General features: G+C 41.5%; 1 protein-coding gene across 6 annotated transcripts in view; it reads left to right on the forward strand.

The window, feature by feature from the left end:
• Positions 1-18,183, forward strand: part of tpk1 (thiamin pyrophosphokinase 1) — a 382,918-nt gene that overhangs the window by 76,894 nt on the left and 287,841 nt on the right. For all 6 annotated transcript variants that reach the window (XM_072253602.1, XM_072253601.1, XM_072253605.1 and 3 more), the window contains one exon: positions 17,271-17,345. In XM_072253602.1, coding sequence (XP_072109703.1) covers positions 17,271-17,345 — 75 coding nt within the window. The remainder of the gene's footprint in view (positions 1-17,270; positions 17,346-18,183) is intronic.

Below are 18,183 nucleotides of genomic sequence, written 5' to 3' on the forward strand. Positions count from 1 at the left end.
GGGGTGCCAGAAATGGTCCAAGTAAATTTAAGGGCCAGATGGAAGTTGGAGACAAAGTTGATGAAATTGATGAGCAAGAAGCAGCACCAATGGAGTCATCAATGTAGCGGAGGAAGAATTGGGAGCATTACCGGAGAAGACTTTGAACATGTACTGTTCTGCATTGAAAACAGTTGACTCCCTAAAGGAATACTGTGGTATTCTATGTGTGGTGCCCCAAGAGGTGGGTGACATCTTAAATTAATCCTTCTGAGTTGTATTCACCACGGAGGAAACGTGTGCACGTGAATTCAGGGAGGAGAACAGTGATTTCCTAATGCACGTGACATTATAAAGGAAAAGATTTTAGCAGTCTTGAAACATAAAGGGGGATGCATCCCAGTGTTTAACAGGTGTATCCTGAGACATTGTGGGGGCTTTGGATGAGATTTTCGTATTTTTGTTAGTCATGGGTGAGGTACTGGAAGATTAGAGGATGGTTAATGATGTGCTTTTGTTCAAGAAGAACAGCAGGGATAAGCCAATAAACCACAGGCCAGTGAACTTTGCAATAGATTTATTTTTATTTGGAAAGGCAAAGACTGATTACGTAGGGTCAGAATGGCTATATACATTGGACATCATGTCTCACAAATTTGACTGAGTTTTTTAAGGAGGTGACAAAGTGGTAATCGAAAAGGGCAAGGGTCGCTATTGGCATAGACTTTACTTATGTTAAAATGCATATGATACAGGATGAGACAGCGAATTGGATACAAAGTTGACTTGGTGGTAGGAGGCAGAGGTTGGAAGTGGACGGCGTTTTTCAGATCTGATGAGTGTCACCAGTGATGAGTGAAGGGATTGGTGCAGAGTCCTTTATTAATCATCATATTTATATTACTGATTGGAAGAGAATGTAGTTGTCATGATTAGTAAGGTGACACTAAAATTGGTGCTGTGGTAGACAGTGAAGAACGTGGTCTAACGTTACAACTGGATCTAGATCAACATTTTATATGGCCTCGATGTTCTTATCTGACACACTACTACTTTGAGTTCCTCATTCCTACCAGACTAGTCTACCCCTGCTTAGTAGCACAAGCAAACCTCCCAGCTAGCATATTAATCTCACTCTGGATCAGCTACAACCCATACCTCTTGAATAGTTCCACTCCACCCCAGGAAAAAATCCCAATTGTCCAAGTAACTGAAGCCCTCCTGCATACACCAGCTCTTCAGCCACATATTCATTTGTCTCATTCTCCTTTCAAGCCCTCATTAGTTTATGGTACAAAGGTAACAAGGTTCATTTTATTGTCAAATGTATGCACGTACAATAAAACTCTGATATCCATCTTCTCCAGATAATCATGAAATACAGAAAACCCATGGGAGTTGTTGAAGGAAAAGACATTACTCCCCCAAATGAAAAAAAGAAAAATAAACAAAACTCTCAAACCCCAAACCTCCCACCCCCTCACTCGCACAACAAACTAACAGACTGACCACAGAGAAAAGCACCAACAAGAACATCAGACCCCAAGTTCCCAGCTCCTTCCTCGCACAAAAAGTAACATATCGCCCACCTGCTAATCGGCAACAAGAAAGAAAACGCTGAAAGCTGACGGAGACCACTATAAACTACAGCCCAATAAGCACATAGATCTCAAAATTTTGAAAACATCCTCTCATCAGTGTCAAGGAGAGCGGCCACACAAACTCAACGACTGCCACACCCGGTTCAAATGCCACCATCGTCAACCCCCGTGGCCTTCATGGAGAGCGACCACTGATCTTCTTCGCATTCACCTCAGTGCTTCAGTCTTCCATGATGCATCAAAACTCATCACATGGCCCCGCACTACATCTCTGGTCTTCTCCACAGGGCAGCTCATCCTCTCATCCTCTCTGGACACAGCAGAGCGCAAGATCATATTCCAAGCTGCGCTTCTCAGGCTCCAACAGTTTCCAAAACACAATCAAGACAAAAAGAACAAGCAGAAGACATAGAGAAAGTGAAATAATTGAAGAGATTGGCTATTTGGAGATGTCGCCTGAAGAGTCGTTGTTCGCTGGTGCTACCTTTACCAGAAGTTGAGTCATCCTAACATTGCAACCTTTGAGATCCTGCTCTTTAACTTCCTGCCTAACTTTTGAAGGACCTTGTGTCATGGTCCGGTCCCTGAAGTCCATGTTCCGGTTCACGGTCCTGTCAGTGGACTCCGGACTTCTGGTCTTCAGGCTGTCCCTTGTTTCATTTGGGCTTAATCATAGGCACCTGATGCTCGTCTTGGGGCTGGGAATATAAGTGGCCCTGGGTTCGAGTGTGGGTGCTGGTTTGTCTCGTCAGTATCCCATCCTTGCCGCTGTGGGGTAAGTCAGGCCATCTTTGCCGTTACCCTGTGGTTGGATCTGTCCCTTCCTGTCCTTGCCTCCGTTGGGTAAGCCAGGCCATCTTTGCCGTTACCCTGAGGTTGGACTGTTCCCTTCCCTTCCCCTTCCTTCTGAAGCCTTGCCTGCAACATTGTCAAGTTCAACCACCGGAGCGAGACTGGAGCTTTGCTGTGTCAAGCTAAGGAACTGTCTATTGTTGAGTTGGATCTGTCTCTGTGTCCATGCCTGCGCTAGGTAGGTCCGGCTGTTTGGCGCCACTTAGTGTTGGGAACCGTCTCGTGTGTCCATGCCTTCGCTAGGTAGGTCCGGCTGTTTGCCGCTACCTAGTGTTGAGAACTGTCTCGTCGTGTTCAGCATTCTGTGTAGAGCCCTGGCCCCAAGTCCTGTTCCCAAGGAGGGGTCCTGGCTCTGTGTTCAGTGTACGAATCCCGGCCCTAAGTCCTGTTCCCAAGGAGGGGTCCTGGCTTTGTGTTCCATGTCCCTGTGTTCTTGTTTCTCAAGTCTAAGGCTCCATGTTCCTGTGCTCTAGACCAAGGCTCTGTGTTCCTGTTCTCCCCAAGACCAAGGCTTGTGTTGTGCGTTCCTGTTGTCCCAAATCCAAGGTTCCGAGGTTCCTGTCGTCCCAAGTCCAAGGTTCGGCTGTTCCTGAGTACCAAGCCAAGGCTTCGTGTTCTCATCCTGACCATGTGTCTCGTCCTGTCCATGAGCTTCGTCCTGTACTGGAATTCCCTCGTCCTGCCCAGGAGTCTCTCGTTCTGTCCTGTAGCCGCGCCTAGTTCTGTCTCCCAAGACCACGTCATGTCTTCGCCTAGCTCCGGAGTCCGAGTCCGAGTCTAGACCCAGGTTCTGGGTTCTTGTCCAGTCTCTGGCTCAAAGTCCGAACCCAAGCCTCATCATGTCCCCGCCTCGAAGAACCCAAGCCTCGTCATGTCCTCTCCTCGAAGTACCCAAGCCATGAAGTACCTAAGCCATGAAGAACCCTAGCCATGTCCAGTCCTGTAACCACGTCATGTCCTCACCTAGTTCCGGGGTCCGAGCCCAAGTCAAGACCCAGGTTCTGGGTCCTTGTCCAGTCTCCGGCTTGGAGTCCAAGCCCAGGCTCCTAGTTCCCAGGTCCGTGTCCTGGTCTCGCTATCCTAGTCAAGTCCTAGCCCAAGTCTGTGGTTCTTGTCCCAGCTGTCTAATCAAGTTCTGTTCCTAGTACTTCAGTGTCTGTGTCTTGCATTTGGGTCCGCTCCCAGCGCCCCTCATTATGACACCTGGTCTCTTTTCCTGCCTATATCTGCATATCAATATGGACCAGATTCTCTGGTTGCTCCCCCTCCACTTTCAAAATGACCTATGACTGCTTAATCTTTGACCCTAGCTCCAGAGGGGCCATACAACATCCTGGAATCTCGCATGGTCCTCAGAGAGTCCTATATGTAGAAACTTCCATCACTAGACTGCGACCTACTCTGCTGTACAACAGAGCCTGTCCAGCTGCCACTGATCTGACTGCTACTCTTGCTACATCTATTTAAATAAAGGCCATGTTCCATTTGTTATTCTACTTATTCACTAAGCATGCAGGTTGACTTTGTGTTTTAACTATAATATCTGTGCATCACATTTCCCTTCATCTGTCAGATTTTGCATAATTGCTGAACTTATCCAACACCTTTTAGCATTATCTTCATGCTGTTGCTTTTCTCCCATCCTTTGTATTATCAGCATGTTTGGTGACAATGTACTCATTGAAATGGACTGTAAGTAGATAGGAGAGCTCAGCACTGATCTCAATGCACCGCACTGTTTGCATCTCACCAACTGAAATGTCCTGTTTATCCTGACATGTTGCTTTGCTTATTGGCCAATTCTCTGTCCATTCATTGCATATTACCCTCAATGTCATTAGTCCTTTATAATTTCACTCGTGCTTTTATTGAAGGGCTGTGCAGGTTAAGGAATTGTGTTGTCAACTAATCGTGCCTTTTCTTCATCTTTCCATGAGCTTTTGCAATTGTCTAAAGCTACATGAGGAGTTGTTAAGAGGTTAAAATTTAATATTTTATTTAACATTATGGAACATAGAATATAATCATTTATGGAATTATATCCATCCTGGAAAAGGCTGCACTGTATCAGAGCTGTCAGCACAGATACCATGTGAAGAAACCACTACATTTAGAAAAAGCAAGTCATGATTTACAATGTGCGAAGTTTATTTATGTGTGAGGAGGATGCACCTGACAAAAATCTCCCTGATTCTTTTCAATTAAAATAAATGGGGGGAGGGGGTGGAGTAGTGGGCAGGGAGTGGAATTGTATTGGCATTGTTGGGAATAAGAACGATAGCTTCTCCAAGAGCCTAATACTGATAGATTCCCATGGGAATGTTTCTGGGAAAGAAAACGATCAACATTAGTAAAATGATGCAGAATAATGCACTTAAGAGCAAGAAGTAGCAGGTGATGGTAGGGTGTTATTTGATGCATTCGACTGAGATATTTAACAAGGTTTGCTGTCAATGTTTACTGTCATTACTTTTTGAAGTTGACAGCAACTTATAGTATGTGTAATCTAGTTAAATATGGAAATCCAGAACACATTCTCAGTGATTCTCTACTGCTGTATAGGTGCTTTACACCCTTATCCAGGCTGCTAAGAAATACGGAAAATGATGAAAGCATCAGATACGGTATTTAAATTATCCTCACTGTAAGATACCCCGAGGCAAAATGACATTCATGACACTCTTACAAACATTGTCTCCTTTCTGTGCATTGTAATTTTTTGAGATGAATATTACCATCAAGAATAACTTTTTTAAAATATATCTTTTAACTTGTAAAACACCTTTGTATTCTTTTGGTTTTTTTCACATTACAATTTCTACAGATTTTTTTTACATGTTACTTAGAAATTATATTTTATTGTTCCTGGTTTGCATTGTGTGAAATTAATTGTTAGTATAATAATTTGCTTGAATTAGCTTCTCAGCCTACTTGCATATACACTCTTCCTGGATCAGTTGAACTAACAGTAGCCAATACTAGTAAAGAAGACTTCTTTGTGACAGAGATCATGAGACGTTTATGAGAATCTGCTGACTGCAGGATCATGCCTGTGGCATATGTTTTTCAATGCTTTGCCTTCAAAGCAGTGTACGATATTAGGATTCAGAAGATTGCAGTAATGTTGTTTATAGGTCGTCGAGGTACTAAGTTCTGAGTGGAAACTTAAGAGTTGAATTTTTTGTTGAAAAGATTAAAGCAAGTTCATTTAGCCCAATTTCTTTGAAATATTGGGAAGATTTAATGTAATTAATTTGCTGGAAAGATGAGGATAGAATTTTCGAATCTACCTTCTAGACTTGCTGCCTTTTTTCTTACAAGTAACTATCAAATGCTGCAAAAGGAAGATAGCAGAAGCAACCTTACACCTTGATGTAAGTACAGAGTTGGTCATTATCAAAACCTACTTTTTTCCTCAAGGAATCTCTATGATGGGAAGGATACTACTGCCCAGGTCCAGGGGACCTTTATTTCTTTCTTTTTTGCCTCGCTCAGCTTCTAACGTAGCAGCAGAAACTTCTGGAGATCAAAGAATTATGTCAGAATAAAATAAATGTCCAATCAATGTTCTTTGTTTAGCTTCTTGTCATAAATGGGAGCCAATCTTCAGTTTTTAATGTAAAGTGACAAGCAATAATCAGTTTAAAGTGAAAAGGTCTGCTTTGTAAACAGACTCACTGTCTATAAAATGCAGGATGTTGGTTTACAGCAGCTGGACTGACTTCTCAAGAGTTGCAGTGTAAAGTGTCTATTCATTTGGGTTTGTTTCAAACGAAATATGTTGGCCAAGTTACTTAGTTCCAGTAAGTGTGCAACCAGATTGTTATTATCACTTAGCTAATCTGTTACTATCAAACATTTGATCTGTTAATAGTTGGAAGATTTGTGTGCTCAAAGAGTCAGCTTCACAGCATTAATTGTGGGAATAAGAGACTCTGTCTCCAAAAGCTTTCAGACCGTTTTTATAAAAAGGGTATCTAAAGAATATTATATATGTGTGAAATCACCCAGGTGGCAGAAGAACCGTATAAATGTAGAGAGCAATTCAGGGTTATTATGAATGGCTAAAAACATCTCAACAAATAACAAAATCACAGGGTGAACTACAATCCATTCCTCTGCCTTTGATTGTTGCAACCGATGATTCGCTTGCTTGCGTGGTTTGAGTGTCTTTTTAGCTTATGGGAATCGTATCTGTGTTTCGGAAATCCTTTTTTTGAGAAATTGTTTGTAATTTGGAATTTTTTTTAAAGATATAAATCCTCTGAGTTTTAAATGTGGTTTAAGAGTTTTGTCAGAACTTAAACATGTATCACAAAAAATAAATGAACTATGTTTAAACTACTTTGTTAGCTGGAAGTATCTCCTCCTTGATAGGGAAGGGTGACCAACCACTCAATTGTGGGTATCGACAGCTGAACTCGCAGTGGAGGATAAATGGGGAAGTGAGCTAACTTTTGATGAGCAGGTACTGTGGTTATTGTACAACCTCCCTTTGGTGAGGGTACCCTTACCTAACTACAGTATATCGGATAGGGTGTCAGGTCTTCTTTTCAGTTTAGAACTTCGTGGTCAGCAAACCTAATAGCATCATATTATAAGAAATATGTACCAATTCCCATATATATTGCGTGCACTGGGTTGCTTTGAGAAAGCGCATGAGTTATTACTACCTATGCTGAAATTGTTCCAATTTAACTGAGATTCTCAGAGGATCATACAGGACTTTCAGGCCATTGAATCTAACTGACCACCAAACACTCATTTATACTAAACCTGCATTAATTCCAGTTTATTCTTTCCACATTCCCATCAAGTCTCCCCTCCACTGACTGCGCAGATTCCACACAGACAACACTGGGCTCAGGACTGAATCCAGATTGCCCTTCTAGCTGTGTCACTGTGCTACCCAAAAGCTGTGTCTGTTCTTACCCCACGAATGCTTCTTTTGTCTGTCATAAGCTGACTGTACTAAAGTTCATTGTAGGGCATAAATGCAACCATTGACATTGAAAATAGGAGCAAGTGTAGGCAATTAGGCTGTACAAGCCCACTTTACCATTCAATACAAACCCCTGTGTCAGAACCTCACCACCAGGTCCCTGCAGTTTTCCCTGTCTCCTTGATGTTTTTTGTATCAAGAAGTCTACTTTCCGACCTCCTCAGATAGATTCAGTGGCTTAGCCTCCACAGGCATCTGGAAGACAGAACAGTACAGCACAGTGCAGATCCCTGAGCCTGCAATGTTGTGCTGATTTTTTAACCTACTCCAAGATCAGTCCAACCCTTCCCTCTCGCTTCACCCACATTTTTTTTTCTTTCATCTATGTGCCTATCTAAAAGTCTATTAAATGTCCCTCATGTATCTGCCTCTACCACTACCCCTACCACTGGGTAATTGCCTTTGACAACCCCCCCTATACTTTCCTCCCAATATTTTTCTCCCAGGGAATAAGGTCTTTAACTGCCCACTCCGTCTATATCTTATACACCTATATCAGGCACTTGAATAAAGGGGACAACTACATTCACTTTCCCATCCATTGAGATAATCCCACAACCAATGATCTCATTTTGAGGACACTTTGTCTTGTTATTTCATGTTCTCATTACTTATCGCTATTTATTAATATTTGCATTACACAGTTTTTTGTCTTCTGCACTCTGACTGATCTTTCATTGATCCTATTATAGTTACTATTCTTTAGATTTGCTGAGTATGCCTAGAGAAAAATAAATCTCAGGGTTGCATGTTGTGACAAATATGCACCCTGATAATAAAATTGACTTAAATGTTTAAACTTTGATCAATTCATCCCTCACCGTCCTTCTTTCCAAAGAGAAAAGCCCTAGCTTGTTTCTGTGGTAGAAAATTCCACAGATTAACCAACGTTTATGCTTCTCAGTCCAAGATGTCTAATACACAGCCCTGAGACCGCGACCTCTTACCTCAGCCAGGAAAATTATCCTAAGCAACACACACAAAATGCTGGAGGAACTCAGCAAGTTAGGTAGCATCTGTGGAAAAGAGCAAACAGGGAACATTTTGGGTCTTGAAGAAGGGTCTTGACACAAAATGTCAACTGTTTATTCATTTCCATAGATGCTGCCTGACTTGCTGAGTTCCTACAGTATTTTATGTGTGCTGCTTTGGATTTCTAACATCTGCAGATTTTCTCATGTAGGGGAATTATCCTCCAAATATGATTGACATCCATTCTGTCTAATCATTTGAACTTTGTATATTTCATTGAGATTGACTCTCATTCGACTAGAAACTAGTGAATAGAAATCTAGTTGACCTTTTCAGTCCTGCCTTTCCTGGCTGGTTAAACTTTACTACATTCCCAAAATGTCAATTATATCTTTACTCGGTTAAGGAGAGCAAAACTGCACTAAGTGTCTTTGGTGTCTCTTGGTGAAAGAGAAGATGAAGTTCTATAAACAGTTGCATTGCTGGTTGCGTGTAAAACCATAAGACATAGAGCAGAGTTAGTCCATTCAGTCCATCCCCTCCTCCTTTCCATCATGGTTGATTTATTATCCCTTCCAACCCTCCTACCTTCTCATAGTAAGCTTTGATGCCTGTCCTAATCAAGAACCTATCAACCACTGCTTTAAATACACCCAATGACTTGGCCCTGATAGCCATCTGTGGATAAGAATTCCACAGATACACCACTATCTGGCTGAAGAAATTCCTCTTCACCTCTGTTCTAAAAGGATATCCTTCTATTCTGAGGCTGTGCCCTCTGGTCCTAGACTCCCCACTATAGGAAACATCCTCTCTACATCTACTCTGTCTAGGCTTTTCAATACTCCATAGGGTTCAATGAGATTCCCCTTATTTTTCTGAACTCCAACAAGTACAGGCCCAGAACCATTAAACTCTACTCATATATTACCCTATCATTCTCAAGAATATCCTTTGGACCCTCTAATGCCAGAACAGCCTTTTTTAGTAGATAAGGGCCCAAAACTGCTCACAATACTCCACGTGTGGTCTGACCAATGCCTTAGAAAGCCTCAGCATTACATCCTTGCTTTTGTATTCTAGTCCTCTCAAAATGAATGCTAACATTGCATTTGCCTTCTTTTCCACAGACTCAACCTGAAAGCTAACCTTCAGGGAATCCTGCGCAAGGACTACCAAGTCCCTTTGTACCTCTGATTTCTGAATTTTCTCCTCAATTAGAAAATAGTCTATGCCTTTATTCCTTTCACCAAAGTGCATGACCATGCACTTCACTACATTATATTCCATTTGCCACTTCTTTGCCCATTCTCTTTATCTGTATCAGTCCTTCTGCAGACTCCCTCCTTTCTCAACAATACCTGCTTCTCCTACTGTCTTCATATCATTTGCAAGCCTGTCCACAAAGCCATCAATTCTGTCATCCAAATCATTGACATATACTTTGAAAAGAAACAGTCTCAACACCGACCACTGCAGAACACCACGAGTCATTGGCAGCCAAGCCAATTAGGGCCTTTTTATTCTGACTCTTTGTCTTCTGCTAGTCAGCCAATCTTCTATCCATGCTAGTATCTTTCCTGTAATATCATAGCCTCTTATCATGTTAAGCAGCCTCAATATGCAGTACCTTGGCAAAGGTCTAATGAAAATCCAAGTAAAGAACATCTACCGATTCTCCATTGTCTATCCTGCCTGTTATTTCCTTAAGGAACTGCAAGATTTGTCAGGCAAGGAAACAATGCTGATTTTGATGTCAGGCCAACTGGCCTATCATTTCTATTCTTTTGCCTCCCTCCCTTCTTAAAGAGTACAGTGACATTTGCAATTTTCCAGTCCTTCGGAACCATTCTGGAATCTAGTGATTCTTTAAAGATTGCTACTAATCTCTTCAGCTATCTCTCTGAGAACCCTGGGATATAGTCCATCTGGTCCAGGTGACTTATCTGCCTTCCGACCCTTCAGCTTCACAAGCACCTTCTGCGTAGTAATGGCGATTACTCTCGCTTTCGCTCCTGGACACTCTTGACATATCTGCAAAGCTATTTGCAAACTGTTATTTGTCCATATAGCAAAAATGTGAATTGACCTGGTAATTTTCAAGGAAGAAGATTTTGGAATCACTGTAGTTGGGGCCTTACTGGAGTAAATCCCTTAGCATTCAGGTGTTGAGCAAGGAGTGATAGTGTTAAACCTATGACAAAGACACTGTCAGTAGGGGTGGGGTGGGGATGACGCCATTAGATTGGTTCAAGAATGATGTTCCTATCTTTTTAACAACATAGGTGACTGTGAAATAGGGACTAGTAGACTAGTGGAGGATGTGGTCTGACAAGGCAGTTTTACCCAACACACACAAAAGGGTGGGGGTAAGCAGCAGGTCAGGTAGAATATATGGAAGGAAATAAACAGTCAACTATTTCTCCAGCATCTGCAGAATCTCTTGTGCCAGTCTTGCCCAAGGTATCTTTGTGAGGCCTCTGGCTGTCTTCCCACTCTGTGGTACTTCTGATTGCTCTACTGCCTCTATTTTGCTCTTGTTTTTACTACCCTGTCAGGAGGCAAAGGTGTAATTTTTGTGAAATTTAGAAGTTTTTTAAAAAATCTTTACAATATGTTAATTTAAAATAAAGAAGCAAGGGCACTAAGTGAATTTTAGTCGTATATTTAGTCATATATACTGCTCCCTGCAATCAGTTGATTTTTGGCCAAATTTAAGATGAGCCCTGTTGCATCCACTTACAATGTGATTGGTATGCTCTAATTTTGGTTGTTAAATAACAGTGTCTTTGTTTGCAAATATTATGCGTAGTGTGATAAAACATTGTAATCTTTTATGCTGTATGAAACATTGCAAAAGTTTAAGCTGAAAGAGATGTATTTAAAAGTCATCCAGCTTGAGTGTTTCAGCTTGAAATGCTTTCTGATTAGTGGTAATTATGCCCTAAAAGGCAGGCATAGCACACTGGATGTTGAAGCACTGCATAAAACACTTAGGTTAATTAACAGCGAGGGAAAGATGAAACTCAGTGAAAATCAAATACTGCAGATGCTGGAAACCTGACATAAGAATAGAATATACTGGAGCTGCCAGCACTCATGGGAAGAAGAGCAAGTGTTAACAGGTCAGGGCAAAGAAACTTCATGTTCAATTGGAAGAAAAAGCAAACAATTTAATTTTAATTCGAAGTGCAACAGGAGGAGGAATGGACAGGAATGAGGGAATGGAATAAAGCCAAGTTGCTCTGGGGAACAAGCAATCTGCTAGAGCAACTTAGTGGGTCAAACAGCATCTGTGGAAGCAAAAGAAATTGTTGATGTTTTATGGCTAAAACTTGCATCCAGATTGAGAGGTGAGATGCCCAGTATAGAGCGAGGAGGTTGGTAAACTAAGAGCCTGAGGTGATTTTTGGAAGTATGAGGGATTGGAGACTCATTATAACTTTAGGAGACCACAGAAACTGAGGGGTGGAGAGCTAAAATGGTGGGCAATAGGGAGATCCTTCTGGTTGATCATAGGCGCTCCACAAGTTGGGTGCTGAAACTGCGGTTGGTTTTCAAATGTAGAAGAGGCTGTGTTATGAAAACTGAATGCAGCACACTAGATTGGAAGAAGTGCAAGCCACCTGCAAAGATTGCTTATGGGAGTGCAGAAAGGTAAAGGATCTGTGCAGAATCTCCTACAGTTATGTGAGGAAGTGCAATAAAACGGGATGATAGATCCAGAAGAGCTGACCAGAGAGTTGTGAAGGAAATATTCCTCTCAAAATGCTGAAAAGTGAGGGGAGGATGTGTCTGGTGGCGAAATCTCATTAAAGCTCAGAAGCATAACCAATAGAATGTGGAGAGGAAGTTGAGGATAACGATAAATCTGTCCTTGCTCTGACCAGGGGATGGGGTGAAAGCAGTAATGCTGGACGTATATCAAATGCAGTCAAGGAAGCTGTCAACTATGAAGAGAAGAAGCCATGGGTCAGGAAGAAGGAAAGTGTGTCAGAGCCATGTATGTGGAAAGTCTTGTCATTGAAGCAAATGTAATGGAAGAAGAGGAGCTGGGAGAATGGAATGAAAGCTTTATAGAAAGTACAGTGCGGCAATAGAAGCAACTCACCTGCCTCTTCTTTGTTTTCTGTTCTGCAGTCCTACCTCATGTTAAATGCTGTCAGATAAAAAGTTTAACAAAAGTGATTATTTTGTGTTCAGACCATGCATTTCTGCTTCATAGCCATCCACGGCTGTGTGTGCAGCAGCAATGTAAAGTCTACAGTGTAAATCAGATTTCAGATTTAGTCCACTGCCTGTCACTTGCTCACCTTTTGTAGTTTGTCGAGTCAGCATTGCCCACGAAGAAGGATCTCGGACCAAAACGTTGACTGTTCATTCATTTCCATAGATGCTACCTGACCTGCTGAGTTCCTCCAGCATTTTGAGTGTGTTGTTTCATTTAAAACCTGTTCTATTTGTGGGTAGAACATGTCTCATTCTTGCCAAGTAAAAACCAATTTGAAAATTTGTTAGGATACTGCTATTATCTGTGTGTCACATTTACCTCTAGAAATTACATGGCTCTACCTTTTCCTGCCAACTTCACAGAGATTTTCTGCCTCAGAATCAGATTCTTCCCTCTGCTTCTTCCCTCAAGATTTTGCATTTTGAGCCAGAGATTGAATGCACAGTGCATTCCAGTCTCCAAGCCATGCAGTGGTCGGATGCCAAAAAACATGAATTTTTCAATTAAGTTGTTCTTTTCCTCTACCAATAATCTCACCTTAAGGAATCTTCACCTTGTTATTTATGCTTACACTATTTATTGTTACTTATGACAAATGCACTTCAACAATTTGTTGTCTCTTATGCTCTTGCTCTTTCATTGATTCTGTTTACAGTTATTGTTATATAGATTTGCTGAGTATGCCTGCAGGAAAAAAGAATTTTAGTGTTGTCTGTGATCACGTGTATGTACTCTGATAACAAATTGTACTTTGAACTTTAGATGGTAGACATGGCTTGTCCATCGCCATCCCAATAGTAGCTTGGGGATACATTGTACAAAGGTACATCCAGGAATTCCATAACTTAATGTTGCAATTGCTTATTGTGGAATTATATTCATTTTACAAAAAATGATGTGGTGTTGACCTTTTAAGTCAGTTTTGCTATTAAATATAGGGTGGAAAATGCAGGAATCATGACAGCTCTTGGCAGGACAATGGCGGAGCTGTTTGAACTGCTGCCTCACAGCTCAGAGATTCCAAATTCAGCCCCCAGCTTGGATGTTCCCTGTGTGGAGTTTGCATGTACTCCATGTGTGTACCAGTTTCCCTTCGGTGCTCTAATTTCTTCACAGAGATGTGTTGGTTGTTTAATTAGCTCCCGTCAATTGTTCTTTGTGTAGGTGGCTGTCAGGAGAATTGGGTGGAGTTAATGGGTACTCTGGAGGGAATAGGTCCAGGGAAATAATTGAGGGAATGCAAACAAAGTAAGTATAGTGATATGTTAGAGCTAGGTTTTTTACAGAGTGATGGTTGTGTGGAACCCACTGCTTGAAGTGGTGGTGAAGGCAGATACATTTAGGACATTTAAGAAACACTTAGATAGACGCATGGATGATAGAAAAATGGAGGGTTATGTAGGGACAAAGGGTTAGATTGACCTTAGATTCGCCTAAACCACCAGCACAACATTGTGGGCTGAAGGGCCTTTACTGTGCTGTGAATTTCTATGTTCTAAAGTTGCATTGGGCCACCTTGTGACCATATACAAAGCTACAGATAAAGTCAAGAGAGGAATGGAACAGTGAATTAAAGTTGTAGTAAAAGGGAAGTCAAGATAACTCCTGCAGATTGTACATGGGTGCTCCACAAAAGAATCAGTTAGTCTGTGTGGAGTAGATCATGTGTGAACACAAAACGCAATAATTCAATTTTGAAGAAGTGCAAATGAATTATTGCTTTGTTGTGAAAGACTGTTTAGATTACTGGGACAATGCGAAGGGAAGAGGGAGCTATTTTTAAAATTTATTATCAAAGTATGTATACAATATGTTACAATATACTACCTTGTGATTCATTTTCTTGCTGGCAGTTACAGAAGAAAAAGAAATACAATAGAATTTTGCAAAACAACTATACATAAATAGACAAAGGCTGACAAACAACCAATGTGCAAAAAAAGACAAACTGTATGTAAAACTAATACTGAGAACATGATTTGTAGAGAGTTTTTGAAAGTGAGTTTGTGGGTTGTAGAATCAATTCAGATTAGTGATGAATGAAGTTATCCACGGTGGTTCAATAGCTTAATCGTTGTAGGATAATAAATGTTCCTGAGCCTGATGGTGTGGGACCAAAGACCTCCTGCCCTTTGGTAATGGTGAGACGAGGCCATGGCCATGATAACGGGGGACTTTGATCATCGATGCTGCTTTCTATGGCAGAGCTCCATGAATATGTACTCAATGTGTGGATGGCTTCACCTGTGATTTACTGAGCTGTATCCTCCAATTTCTGTTGTCTTTTTTGTTCCTCAGCATTGATGCTTCCATACTAGAACAAGACGCCGCCAATTAGGATAGTCCACACTGTGCTGCATTAAACATAAAAATATAGAAAACCTACAGCACAATACAGGGCCCTCAGCCCACAAAGCTGTGCCGAACATGTCCTTACCTGAGAAATTACATAGGGTTACCCATAGCCCTCTATTTTTCTGAGCTCCATGTACCTGTTCAGGAGTCTCTTAAAGAACTCTATCGTATCTGCCTCCACCACTGTCGCCGGCAGCCCATTCCACACACTCACCACTCTCTGTGTAAAAAAAGTACCCCTGACATCTCCTCTATAACTACTTCCAAGCACGTTAAAACTGTGCCCTCCCGTGCTACCCATTTCAGCCGTAGGGAAAAGCCTCTGATTATCCACACGATCGATACCGCTCATAATCTTATACACCTCTATCAGGTCACCTCTCATCCTCTGTCGCTCCAGAAAAAAAGCTGAGTTCACTCAATCTATTCTCATAAGACATGCTCCCCAATCCAGGCAACATCCTTGTAAATCTCCTCTGCACTCCTTCTACGGTTTCCATATCCTTCCTGTAGTGAGGCAACCAGAACTGAGCACAGTACTCCAAGTGGGGTCTGACCAGGGTCCTATGTAGCGGCAACATTACCTCTAGGCTCTTAAACTCAATCCCACAATTGATGAAGGCCAATGCACCGTATGCCTTCTTAACCACAGAGTCAACCTGCACAGCAGCTTAGAGTGTCCTATGGATTCGGACCACAAGTTCCCTTTGATCCTTCACACTGCCAAGAGTCTTACCATTAATGCTATATTCTGCCATCATATTTGACCTACCAAAATGAATCACCTCACACTTACCTGGGTTGAACTCCATCTGCCACTTCTCAGCCCAGTTTTGCATCCTATCAATGTCCTGCTATAAACTCTGACAGCCCTCCATACTATCCACAGCAACCCCAACCTTTGTGTCATCAGCAGATTTATTAACCCATCCCTCCACTTCCTCATCCAAGTCATTTAGAAAAATCACAAAGAATAGGAGTCCCACAACAGATCCCTGAGGCACACCACTGGTCACCGACCTCCATGCAGAATATGACCCATCTACAACCACTCTTTGCCTTTTGTGGGCAAGCCAGTTCTGGATCCACAAAGCGATGTCTCCTTGGATCCCATGCCTCCTTGCTTTCTCAATAAGCCTTGCATGGGGTACCTTTTCAAACGCCTAGCTGAAATCAATATACACTACATCTACTGCTCTACCATCATCAATGTGTTTAGTCACATCCTCAAAAAATTCAATGAGGCTGGTGAGGCACAACCTGCCTTTCACAAAGCCACCCTGACTATTCCTAATCATATTATGCCTCGCCAAATGTTCATAAATCCTGCCTCTCAGGATCTTCTCCATTAACTTACCAACTACTGAAGTAAGACTCACTGATCTATAATTTCCTGGGCTGTCTTTGCTCCCTTTCTTGAATAATGGAACAACATCCGCAGCCCTCCATCCTCCAGAACCTCTCCTGTCCTTATTGATGATGCAAAGATCATTGCCAGAGGATCAGCAATCTCCTCCCTCACCTCCTACAGTAGCCTGGGGTACATCTCGTCCGGTCTCAGTGACTTATCCAACTTGATGCTTTCCAAAAGCTCCTGCACATTCTCTTTCTTAATATTTACATGCTCAAGCTTTTCAGTCAGCTGTAAGTCTTGTCACCATGCAATCACCAAGGTAGAAACTTCTACAGAAGTTTATAGAAGTTATAGTCTTTCCTTGTTCTGATCAAGGGAATTAGACTGAAAACAGCAACTGCATTTCTTTCAATTGTTTCTGCCCAACCTCTTGAGTATTTCCAATATTTTCTGTTTTTATTTGAATTTCCAGACTGTGAAAAATTCCTTTGGATTTCAATCTCCCACCATGTCATTATCATTCATTGCATAACTATTCAGTAGAAGTAATCTTCCATGCAGCATAAATAAGGAAAAATAAAATTCTCCTTTTCCCCTACATTTTTTAAACTGAGTATTGTAGGACTAAGTGTATAGGTGTTATTTGCACATGGATTTAAATGTGTGACAAGAATTGAGGTTTTATAGAGGGGGTGGGGGTTAGTAACATGAACCAAATTGAGAAGAAATAATAGTTAAGATGGGGAATAAAGAAAAACAAATGTAACTTTGTCTAATGAATGATGTTCCTTGGAATTGGAGAGTTAACAGGGATAGACACGAAGTGATTGTCCTTAGAGCAGATGAAACACTAAAACTGGTGACTGCAGAGTAATTTAGTATGGATGTGTTTTTTTCCATTAACCTTGCATTTTTTCATTTTAGGAAAATTGAAATATTGCCTGTTAATTCTCAATCAGCCAATGGACGATGACCAGTTTCACTGCCTTTGGAGCAAAGGTAGGATTTTGCTTACTGCTAAGGAAATGTGGTTCAGTTACAGAGCAGCAACCAAGTGCTGTGATTGTGCTCAGTGCAATGTTAATGTATGCTCAGCAACATCTCCCTCCCTTGTGTAAATGTTAATGATGAGAAACTATGTCCCTCATCCATTTTATGCTGCAGATTGATGTGACCAGTGTAACTATTTGTTATTTTATTCCTTACTAGAGGAGTTGTTGAGTCATTCTCGGCTGTAGTAGGTCATTGATTCTGTTCACTTATTCATTTCCTGTTTAATAAATCTATTTGGCATTTTTTGGCCTAAGGCATAGACTAGTCGTTTGTACGTTCATCCATCTTCAGAAAAGGGAGCAAAACCATGAATGCATTTGTTCAGTCTTGTATCTGGGAAAAAAAAATGAGGAGGATTATCTGATTAACTGGTGGGCTTCTTACAAATGACTAAAATAACGGATAGGAAAAAGCATGTTCGAAGTCGCAGGGAGTGAGAACCTGCTGCTACGTGTGGTTTAAGCCCAAAATCCAAGCAAAGCATTTAGAGCAAAGACTCCAAAGGATAACTATTCAGGTCATGCCAAAAACTACCACAGTTCCTGGCAATTGCTCAAATATTTAACTATTTAGCAGCCTCAATTTGAATCACAAGTATGATTTAACACAGAACAGAGAATAGTACTGCGTAGGAACGGGCCCTGTAGGCCACGATATTGCGTTGAAGTAATTAAGTTGATGATGCCTAATCAGTAATCCTTTCTGCCTACACTTTGTATATATCCCTCCATTCTCTGCATATTCATGTGCCAATCTAAGAGCCTCTTAAATGCCTCTACCACAT

The sequence above is a fragment of the Mobula birostris genome, chromosome 3 (genome assembly GCF_030028105.1).
Source record: "Mobula birostris isolate sMobBir1 chromosome 3, sMobBir1.hap1, whole genome shotgun sequence".
In the NCBI taxonomy this organism is placed as follows: Eukaryota; Metazoa; Chordata; class Chondrichthyes; order Myliobatiformes; family Myliobatidae; genus Mobula; species Mobula birostris.